Source organism: Phragmites australis, chromosome 20 (assembly GCF_958298935.1).
Source record: "Phragmites australis chromosome 20, lpPhrAust1.1, whole genome shotgun sequence".
Taxonomy (NCBI): domain Eukaryota; kingdom Viridiplantae; phylum Streptophyta; class Magnoliopsida; order Poales; family Poaceae; genus Phragmites; species Phragmites australis.
In genome coordinates this window covers 7,938,069-7,950,222 of record NC_084940.1, presented here as the reverse complement: position 1 = coordinate 7,950,222, position 12,154 = coordinate 7,938,069, and the positions used below count along the sequence as shown (strand labels likewise).

The window sequence follows — 12,154 nt, the reverse complement described above, 5'->3', positions numbered from 1 at the left end:
TATAATCAATCCGGCCTATTCAACAAGCATATATGTCTAATAGATCTACACATAAATGAGTTACTTGCATGCATGTGCTATTTTTTTCCTTCACTCCAAACTTCATGAACCAAAATTTATCTTGTATAAAAACTTCAATTTTAGTTATCTGATTCTAAAAATCAATTAAGTAACTGCTCGCAGTCTCACTAAAAAATCTGGTGTGTGGAAGTTTGATTGTTTCCATTTATTTTGTATTTACTCTTCCATTTCTTGATTTATGTACTAGTGTTTCTGCTAGAAGCATGTCGTTAGCAAAATCGCCAATATAATCAATTACATTTATAGCAATCCCTTGACCATAAAATATATTCTTTTGCATCTGTGTGGCTCCTATACATATCGAACCAGCGAAGAAAAAGGAAGGGTGATGGAGCCATTTCAGAAAGTCTATGGCTGACAACAACGTGCAACTCCTTGGGAGAGCATTCTAGTCGTCCCAGAAGAGATATTTCATTTTTTGCCGGATACCACCGCCGTCAGCTGAAAGGGAATAGTAAATAAAAACACTAGTATTTATCTACGACCACACGAGGCAGTCTGAATTTTCGAGACAGGCGCAAGAAATCCAATTTGTACCCCCCCCCCCCCCCCCAGAAACGATAGCACAACCACCTGTTGCTTCAAATTATTGCAGTTATTTAGGTGGCAGCACTCTTCGGATAACGACAGAGGCAGGGAGGTAATAAGTCACGTGCGTTTATGCACAAAGTAATGGGCAGCGACAGGGATGAGCCTAGCTAGAGCTAAGGCCTACTGGACCACACACCTACCCAACCCATCCACAGATTTAATTTGCCTTGGATTATGTAAAGTAAGAGTTACTCAGTTACTGCGGCCATGTACTAATGTGTACGTACCTGCAGTAACAATTTCATGTACAGTCCCCAAGCAATCATCGACTCTTCACCTTGCTTATGTTTCCATTTCTAGGCTTTACGCATGACAAAGTAATAGTACTACAGGTAAAAATTTGGGGAAAAAACATCTCCAAAAAAATGGTTGAAAGAAAAGGAAGGAGGAGATGAGGTGAACGAGGAGATCCTATCGAAGGAGGGGATCAAGGGAAACCAAAAAGAAATTGCTTCCAGTTTGATCGATGCATGCCGAACCTAACCAACAGAAGCTTCATGAGCACAACCACATAATGACAAGAACTCAGGAAAGGGTTAATTGAATCCTCGTATGTTCCTGCGAAAGAATCTCCAGGACCGTGAACAGCAGGAGCAGCCAATCATAGCTTCAGGGAGAGGTCGATCTCGTCTGTGAGGTCCCGGCCGACCTCTGTTGGCGACGCCCTGATCTGATGCGAGGAGCTCGCCGCCGAGCCCCGCGCAGCAATGGCCGATTCTTCCTTCCCCCTCCCCACCTCCTCGTCGGCCCGCTCGCCGCCCTGGCCGGCGTGCCGGCGAGCGGCGGCCAGCTCGCGGGCGCGCTTGGCAACGCTCCGCTCGAACTTGTGGGCGTTCTGGTGACCGCCGAGCGCCTGCGAGGAGTAGAATTTCTTGTTACAGTAGGTGCAGGAGAAGTACCCCGGTGGGTCCGGCTCAGGCGCCAAGGACGGCTGAAGGGAGAGGTTGAGGTCGAGGTCTCCCTCGCCGCCGCCGCCCTCGGCGTTGGGATCCATGGCGCGGGGCCGAGGACAGCACAGCTGAACAAATTAAGGCACCTCCAACTTCAAAGGTGGTGAGCGAATTGAAGCTGAAGCTAACTAGCTGTTTGGAGGAATAATTAATGTACTGTGCTGCACCACAATCCCATATGCTCGAGTACGTGTATACTAGCAAGTGTAGGGTTATTTATTTATACGTACGGTGGTCCAGAGTAACACATATGCACACAGTTCAGGGCTTGAGGCTCCAAAAAGCCAAAGAAAATGACAAAAGATTTCATCCATCAACCAGTCGAATGGGATAGCTGGTTGCTGAGCAGGTTATACTACGCTCAGCTAGTTACTTGCCTACTTGGAACCTGGACCAAGCTAGCAATAGCAACATCCATTAATGGACCTGCGGGAATCGACCAAACTGTTCCTGAGACTGCACTCACCGTCAGGCACGTGATACCGTATGTTAATTGTCCAGCTAGGACTTTATGAGCCTGTCTGGTGGGGTTGGCTTCAGCTTTTCTTGAGAGAGAGAGAGAGGCGAAGCTCAGAAAACAAACGTCTGTTGGGGTATTCATGGAGACAGAGTTGCTCCAAAAGGAAAACCTGTGTCATATAGTTAGAAGCAAGAAGAATATTTTTGCTGGTTTTTGCAGGATGTGATTTACACTTTACCATGAAAGTCGGCACAAATTTTGAAGTTTTGAAATTAATATTCTCTTTTGCAAAACAACGAGGCAACCTTGTCTCAGGCAAGACGCTACAGGATTCACAAGGAAGTTAGATTTTTTAATCTTTGAGTTCTCCATATTTAAAATATAATAACAAGTTCTGAGTTTATTTCTTCAAAACTTTGAGATTTTGCAATGAAATTTGAATTTATAAAGTCTCCAAAAATTACTTATTTTTAATATTTTGACTACAAATCCATTATTTACATTTGGATTTTTGTAATAGAATAAAATTTTGGAGTCTAAATTTTAAACATAGCAAAAATATCATATTTAAGAATCAAAAAGTCCAAAAATAATAATCGTGAATAGATTTTTTAGACTCGAATTTTCGAATATTAAATTGTTAGGTCAATTAAAATATTAAAAAAATTTATTTTTAAAATATTAACTTTTCAGATCAATTAAGAATTCTAAGAATTAGAATTGAGAAAAAAAAGATTCTTAACAAGATTCCTAGAATCAACAATGGCCATAGTGGACTTTCCTTTGGCAGATTGTGTTATCGAACACCTTTCAAGTGTGGTACATACATATCAGAAGACATCAGGTTTTTTTTAATTATTTCTGGTGGACACTCCTAAAAAGTGGATATTTGCTCCTGGATGCCACACCTATTAAATTATTTATTTCCGGTTGGAGAGGAGACAAAAATTGTGAAATGCTTGTTTTGCCCCGCTTGATTTGCATGGTGAAAAGTATGCATGGGTCCCTGTCATGCGAAAAGCTGATGTCGTTTGTGCCTTCGCTTCCGAAGCACCCGTGTGCCCCTCTTGGGTGGCAACCACACCATGGACGCTAATTAATATTGCCTCGCAGCCAGCCAATCTCCACCCTGCACCTCTTCATGGCAGAGCCGCCACCCTCCTCCTACTCCTCCCACCCCACACTGTCACCCTGTACTTGATTCTCCATGCTACCGCCACCCCCTCCCCCGTTCCTTCTGTTGCTCATTGCCCATGGCACGAGGAGCGCATATACGGTACTCGGGTGGTGACAAGTAGGAGCTACGAAGGTCAAAGACTGTGAAAATAGTAGATGGATCTGTGGATGGAAGTGCACAGTATAATTTGGTCGGCGTGTTACTCTTTATATAGATGATGTGCAAAACTCTAGAAGATACAATCCGCTAAAATACCATTTAAACAATCGTTTAAACTTGGTAGCTAGAGATATTGTGAATTTAATTCCTAACTAACTGGGATACAGATAATCATACGTGTGCATGGAAAGTCATTTTACACCCCTCAATTACAACGGCGAAGCAAGGTTGAGATTGCAATGAAAACCTTCAAAGAGTTGTATTGTCAGCGGTTTTGTAAAGATATCTGCCATTTGATGTTTGGAGGATATAAACTTGATTTGAAGGAGCTTCTGAGCCACCCGTTCACAAACGAAATGAATGTCAACTTTTATGTGCTTGGTGCGAGCATGAAAAATAGGATTAGCCGACAAATACGTCGCACCTAAGTTGTCACACCACATAATTGGAGGAAGTTGCTAAATCACACCTAGCTCTCGAAGTAAACTCTGGATCCAAACAAGCTTAGCCGTAGCATTGGTGAGAGACTTGTATTCTGACTCCGTGCTTGAGCGCGAAATGGTGGCTTGTTTGCAAGAACTCCAAGCAACAAGATTGCCACCAAGGAAGATTGCATAACCACTCGTGGATCGTCAGTTATCAACATTGCTAGCCCAATCAGCATCGGAGAAAGTCGAGAGAAGAGTTTATGATGATGAGTTCAATTGCAATCCATGAGAGATAGTCGATTGAATGTACCAAAGAATACATTTGACAGCAGCCCAATGTGTGCAGCGAGGAGCATGAAGATACTGGCAGACTTTGTTGACGGCGAAGGAAATATCTGGCTGAGTGATGGTAAGATACTAAAGACCACCAACAATGCTACGGTAGCCGGTGGCATCATCAGCAGTGAGCAGCTCGCCATCCTCTTGAGAGAACTTGACATGGGTAGTCATCGGTGTATGCACCGGTTTACAGTGAGACATACTAGCTCTAGCAAGCAATTGTAATCCATACTTGCATTTGAGATAGGAGTAGTGATCCTAGCTGATGATGAACTTCAAGACCGAGGAAAAATGAAGAGAGCCAAGGTTCTTGACCGTAAATGCAATGCGAAGCTGCTGAAGAATAGTGTCCATAGCTTTAGACGAGGAACTGATCATGATAATATCATCAACATAGACAAGAAGAAACATGGTCAAGCCATTGGATCGACGAATGAACAACAAAGTGTTAGCCTTGGATGCAGTGAAACCCATAGTAGACAATGTAGAACTGAGATGAGAGTGCCACACTCTCAAAGCTTGCTTCAACCCGTACAAAGCTTTATCAAGGAGACAAAAGATGCGAGGGACATTGAGAATACTCAAATCTTGGAGATTGACGCATATACAGTTCTTCCTTAAGATAGCCATTTAAGAAGGCATTTTGAACATCAAGTTCCTTGAGATGTCAACCATTAGAGACTACCATGGAGAGAATGCTACGAATTGTAGAGGGTTTAACTACTTGCTAAAGGTGTCCTCACAGTCATAATCGTACCTTTGGCTACTAAATGTGCTTTGTAGCAAGCGATAGAGCCATCATCCTTCCTTTTAATCTTGAAAACCCACATGCAGTCGATGATGTTAACACCAAACCGAAGGGGAACCAAATGCATTAGTGCTGCATACTCGGCAACCGTAGCATCCTTCCAATGTGGAACAGTGAGAGCCTCCCGATGATCACACAGTTCAACAGAGTAACAGGTGACAACATACGTGATTGTCCCGTCTGTATGCATGATAGGTGTGCGGATGTTGTCCCAAAGATGAGTATGCATCGGATGTGAGGGTGCCACTGGCAGGGGCACATGAGCTGGGACTGGAGCAGCAGGTCCATCATTAGGTACGAGAGCATTAGTCAAAGCACTTGAACCAGGTGGACTATCACCGGCACTGTCATGTGAGTTGGCACTCGACGATGCATCAGCCAAAGAGGACACATGGCTTGTCTTGTGTATTGGAGAAACGGGCACATCACTCATAAGATTTTCCACTCGCACGCCACAAACAATACCTGCATCATCTTAGCTAACAATAGGGGTGTATGGACAATATCAACAAGTTGGTCATGTGAAACATGAGTAGGTGAGATGTCAAGAGAAGGAGTAGATGATGAAGAAGCCAAAACAACAAAATGAAAATAAGACTCATCAAAAATGACATCACGAGATATGTATACACGATGAGATGGCATATGCAAACACTTATAGCCTCGATGAAGAGAACTATACCCTAGGAAGACACATTTTTTTGAACGAAATCTTGTTTTTGTGAATTTTATGGACATAAGTGTGGCCTGCAAGAACATCCAAAAATCTTGAGAAAAGTGTAACCAGATTTTTCTCCAAGAAGACGTTCTAGGGGTGTTTGCTTGTTGAGTACTCGTGTAGGCATACGGTTCATGAGAAATCAAGCAGTGGTGAAAGCATCACTACAAAAAAGAAGAGGAATAGATGCATGAGCTAACAAGGTCAAGCCAGTTTTAACAATATACCAATGTTTGAGCTCTACGATCTCCATTTTGTTGATGTGTATAGGGACAAGCTACATGATGAGCAATGCCAAGTTTTTGAAAGAAAGGATGCAACTTTTCATATTCCCCACCCCAATCAATTTGAATGTGAAGTATTTTTCTATTTAGAAGGTGCTCAACATGGATTTTGGAATTGCACAATTACTTTGAAAATGTTAGACTTGTGCTTAAGAAGGTATAACCATGTAAAACGACTATAGGAATCAGCATAGCTTACATAAAATTTGTGACCACTGACAGAAGTTTGGGAGAGGCTCCATACATCTGAGAATACTAATTCTATAGGAGCTGAAGCTATATTGTTTGGTGAAGGAAAAGGCATCTGATGACTTTTGCCTTGTTGGCAAGCATCCCAAACACTTTTTTTTTTGTTATTGACTCAAAGGGGAGCTCATGGCAATGAAGAACATGCTGGACTATTTGGGATGACGGATGACCAAGGAGAGAGTGCCATCTCTCTTGTGACACCTTGACACCACTGAAGACTTCTTTGGATGAAGAAGGCTCGATGGAATAGAGACCACCACGACACTTGCCTCTAAGAAGAGTTACCCTCGTTCCCTGGCCCTTAACAAAGACATCGTCGGGATGAAATTCAACAAGAACATTTTTATCATGAGTGAGTTTACGAACAGAAAGCAAGTTGGGTGTAACTGAGGGAACATGAAGGACATCCTTAAGATGAATTGATCTAGATGATGGTGTATGAAGTAAAGATTGACCAACATGCGATATTGCCTTACCTGACCCATTTGCAGTGTGAACCTGTTCCTTTCCTTCATACTGCTCCTTCACAATGAGTTTGTCAAGTTTGTTGGTGAGATGGTCTGTCGCACCCGTGTCTGCATACTAGCTTGAGTCGATGGAATAGGAAGGCATGTGCCCTTGTGTAGCCGTTGCCGTGACACGACCTTCATTGCCAACCCCAGCGAAGTCTCGGTTGAAACGCTTGTAGCACCGAGAGGCAACGTGACCTATCTTGTCATAGAGTTGACAGACAAGACGATTGCCACTATTGGAACCTCCGCCAGTGTTGGTGTTCTTCTGTTTTGAGTAGCTGGACTTGTTGCTGTTGGGAAAACAGGTGTTGTTCTTCACAGCATGCTTGGATCAGAAGGCAATATTGGCTGAGTGATTTTCGCCATGGGTCTCGGCCTCTCGGTTCGCCAGTTAGTTCTCATGGCTCAGGAGATGAGCATAGAGATCACGTACAGACATCACCAAGTCACGAGTAGTCACTGAGGAGAAAAAGGATTCGTAGTCAACATCGAGACCCACGAGAAGATACAAGGTGAACTTGTTGGATTTAAGTTCTTGACTGATAGACATCAAGGTGTCGGCAAGTGTCTTAACTTTGGTTAAGTAGACGGTTGTCGACATGTCACGCTTGTTGATGGTGGATAGCTGAACTTGAACTTGCATCCACCTCGCCATCGATTGGGACAAGAACATGTCATCGAGAGCGACCCATGGCTCGTGGGAAGTGGCCGTGGAGAGCATTCGGCCGAGCAGTGCAAAGAGGATCGTTTGATCCTACTGTACCTAGGCGTCATAGACTGAGTTGGAGATATGAGCGGCCTCAGACTCCGAATACTGGGTGATGTGCTCGTCCGAGCATGGCTTGGTGTCGTCTACATAGCCGAAAAGGCTCATACTCCTCAGGAGAGGAATGACCTGTGCTTTCCATAGGAGGAAGTTCTCTTGCCCAATCTTCACGGTGATGAAGTGACCAAAGTTGAAGATCTAAGGGGCGGATGGAGAGAAGGAAGCAATGGCACTGAGACTCGCCGATACGCCAGCGGTAAGGCTAGCCACAATGCTCGATGCAAGGGAATCTAGGGTTTGGGATAAGCTAGCAGCGGAACTCATGGTGGCTTAGATTGATCAGGCTCTTGATACCATGTGAAAATAGTAGATGAATTTACGGATGGAAGCGCTCAACACAACTTGGCCGGCGTGTTACTCTTTATACAGATGATGTACAAAACCCTAGAAGATACAATCTGATATAACACCATCTAAACAATCGTATAAACATGGTAGCTAGAGATATTGTGGATATAATCCCTAACTAACCGGGATACAAATAATCGTGCACGTGCATGAAACTATACATGTCATTTTACAAAAACGAGTGGGGGTCGGATGCTTGGCCAGGAGCCGCTAGGGGACAGGCGGCCGTCAGTTATTAGTTAAAATCAAGAGGGAGGAAGTGGAAGAAGAAAGAATGGAATGAAAGAGGTCTAGTGAGTCGGAAGGGTATTGGTCATTTTGAATTGTTTCTCTCTCTAATCAATAAAATATTATATTTTAGTGGTTAGAATGTCTTCAGGAAAATATCCACTATTTTGTATTGTCCAGCAACAAAGAAAAAAAAAATCCAATGCATGCCTCCTAGCAAATACAGTGTGTGGCCCTAGACACAGCAGCTCATAATTAATTTTGGTGGAGCAACACACCGGTGGCCCTAGACACAGCAGCTCATAACTAATTTTGGTGGAGTAACACACCGGCCTATACCAGAATGGTTTAAAAAGATAAAGCCAGTGCCTGCCATGGTGTCAGATCTTACCTAGCTAAACGACAGAACTCTGACAGCATGTGCGCAAATTGGTGGCAAAAGCAAAACTACTGCCCTTTCCATCTTGCAAGGGCACGAAAGAATAAAATAGTACCCCTTTAGTCATAAAATATAGACCGTATTAATATTTAGAAAAGTTAAATTTAGTAAATTTTGATCAACAGTTAGTTAAATTATATGCATATTCTAATGTTCAAAAGTTGTATTAATAGATTCATATTTATGGATTTTTTAATAAGATATTAATTTTATAGCAATTGATAATATATTACAAAATAAATTAATGATGTAAAAATATTTTCAAAAACTTTTCTAAATCCTAACACGTCTGAGACGGAGTAGTAGTTTCGAGATGCAGACACCACATCAACCACTTTCTGATAAGCTTAGGTGGGGATTTAAACTTTTACCATCCTAAGAATGAGGCATGCCAAAATGCCACTCTACATGTTCCCTCGCTCAAATGCCACTACCCTCATGTTCCCCATTAATAGTACATGAGAGCTAAAAAAATACACAAAAAATGTGCCAATTTTTATACATGCTCTATAATTCGTAAGCAATCCATTTTAACTGAATTCATCTAAAAATCTTGTGTATAATTCAAAGTAAAATACCTCAAAATGCATTACTTTTGCAACTTCTAGCAATTTTTAAGACCTCACAAAAATTCCCAAAAAATCAGGAAAAAATTAATAATATTACTCTAACATAATGTACTAATTTCTAAAATTATCACACATTTTAGGTTATAAGTGAAAAAGTAAGTTTCATTGTAATGCCTATTTGTTAGTACTAATGTCCCTTTCTAATAAATGAGCATTACAAAACTGTATAAAACTGTAGCCCAATATAATATAGTATATGTTGTTTTGTTTAGACTGTAACACGATGCGATCAGCAGTTCAGGTAGCAATCATGAAACCTTTTGATCCGTTGCTGCTGCATGCTGCACGTTGCACCCATCCACTCATTGATCCACGGCAGATCAGCTGGGCCCGTGTGTTGATACTAGTATACGCATGGCATCGTATGCAGCCAACAGTTCGGTGCCCAGCCTGAGCCTGACTGGCAATTGGTCACGTACGTGAACGATATGATGGACTGAGATTAGAATCTGATCGGCACTTTCTGTTAACAAACAGAATGGTATGGTAGTACTAGATGACTAGATGTGACGTGACTAAGTGAGGGCTCGTTCCTCTGCTCCCTAGTTGAGCAGTTTCCTGTGAAACTCGTACGTGATCGGCTGTGACGAAACCGTCCAAACGTAAATTTCTCTTTCGCGACACCCTAATCCATCAGATGGCCTAAAGTTGCCACACCAAGCCCACTTAGAGCGCACTACTAAGCGGAAGAAGCGGCCCACACGATGTCCAGCACGCACGCTGAGACGACGCCCAAAGTCTGTGCACCGCCCGAAAACGTTCGATTTTTTCTTTTTCTCTCACTTTTTCTCTAATCATTGTGGTTTCTTAGATAATGGAAGCATAATTTCTGGTCTTTGCATTAATAAGACGTCCAATATATTCTTTTTTCTTTCACATTTTCTCTAATCATTGTGGTATTTTTATATAATATAAGTACAATTTTTAGCCTTTGTACCTACATTACACAGAAATGATTTATTGAGACGTCCATATATAGGTGGTACTGTGGAGCCATTTATGCAAAGATTATTATAGACAGCTCTAAACAAGAATCGTCTGTGATAATGACAAGACCTCTCCAGAAGTGGTGGGATGCTTTTAGTACAGATAGTTCTTATTGGAAACCATCTATATTAGTATTACAGATGACTCTAATTACGTGTCATTTGTAATAAAGTCTATATCACAGACGGCTCTAAATTGGAGCTGTTTGTAATATTAATACAGACGACTCGTATTTGAAGTCGTCTGTAATAAAAAGGATATCACAGCCGGCTTTATATAGGAATCATCCATATAATTAATACAGACGGGTCATTTTTGGAGCTATCTGAGAAAATGGCCGGGGGGTGGGACACTTTATTACATATGGCTTCAAACATGAAGCCGTTTGTACTGTTAGAACAGTACATCATCTCCTACCTCCAGATCGAAGTAGAGCAGTGGCGCCGAACAACAGCACGCAACTTTTGGAGGAGAGGGCAATTTTACCAAAAAAAAATGTTAGATTTCGGTGAAAGTTTGAAGATTTATTGGTATTTGTTTCTCTAAGGTAAGCATTATGTTCTATTTTGGTTTAGATGGTCTAGATTTTGGTTTAAAGAGCTAGCTAGATCTAGATCTAGATTTTTTTCCATAATGGCATAGTTTTGTTCTATTCATTAGATGATGTAGATTTGTGTTCTAATTTAGTCTTGAGAGATCAGATATATCTACATCTAGACATAGATTTTTTTTTATGATGATCTAGAATATATTAGTTGTTCTAGCTATATATGAAACTCAAAGTATAGATAAAAGTTTAATTATGTGATACTATAAATGACTAGCTTTAATTTAGTGTTGCAGATAAATTTTAGATTTTTGGTATTTAAATATAAAATTATCAATAACTATATAGTATTTAACGACAAGTTTTGAATTAATATTTGCTCATATTTTTAGTATTCATGTATATAATATAACAGTAATCATTAATTATTTTTGAATTAATTATCATTTGTATGATTCATTCATGCATGCATGCATGGTAGCTCCATTTTTTCTACAAAAAGCTTGGTTGCTCTTTTTTATTATGTTGATTTGACATTAATTTACTTCGTACATTGTAGATGGATCGTGGCTAGATGTACGGTTCTCGTACGAACCAAGGGTACCTTGATGGTGTGACGGCTTTTCTGGCAGCTATCAAGGAGGATCGATTGGAGAAGGGTTTTGAATTTATATATTGTCCTTGTTGCGATTGTAGAAACGAAAGATCCTTTCTTAGATAGAACGTAACCCTACAGATCCAAGCGCACTTGATTATCATAGGCTTCAAACTGGACTATATGTGTTGGACCAAACATGGTGAAGAGCAGAATGTGTTACATGAAGACGTTGGTATCGTTGAAGAACACGAAGTTGACGTAAGAAGAGAAGATGATGAGGAATCTGGTGCAGATGATGATGATTATGGTGCTGCAAGCAACGTTGATAGGTTGGATTAGATGCTGTGCGATGCAGACGTGGACTTGAGTACTCAGAGAGACTTTAACACATTCATGTGCTTGATCGAGGACTCGGAGAAGCCGTTGTTCCCTGGATGCAAACCGGAATACATAAAGTTGCCATCTGTGCTTGAACTACTTAAATTAAAAGCAAGAGATGGTTGGTCAGACAAGAGTTTCACGACGCTATTAGAACTCCTATCGGACATGCTTCCAGATAGAAACGAGCTGCCCAAAAACACATATGAAGCAAAGCAGGTTCTTTGTCCATTGGGGATGGATGTAGAAAGGATACATGCATGTCCGAACGACTGTATCATCTACCGTAAAGATCTATCAGACTTGCATTCATGTCCAGTATGCAAAGCATCTCGATACAAGTGTAAGAGTCAATCAAATGACGGCGAGGTGAAGAAAGGAATTCTTACTAAGGTGGTGTGGTATCTGCCTATAATTC

General features: G+C 41.3%; 1 protein-coding gene across 1 annotated transcript; it reads right to left on the bottom strand.

Annotated features, from left to right (window-relative positions):
* Nucleotides 1–826: 826 nt before the first annotated feature.
* LOC133901875 (zinc finger protein 2-like) lies at nt 827–1,834 on the bottom strand. Its single transcript, XM_062343411.1, has one exon. The coding sequence runs from the start codon at nt 1,664–1,666 to the stop codon at nt 1,274–1,276; it is 393 nt and encodes a 130-aa protein (XP_062199395.1). The 5' UTR covers nt 1,667–1,834; the 3' UTR covers nt 827–1,273.
* Nucleotides 1,835–12,154: the final 10,320 nt, after the last annotated feature.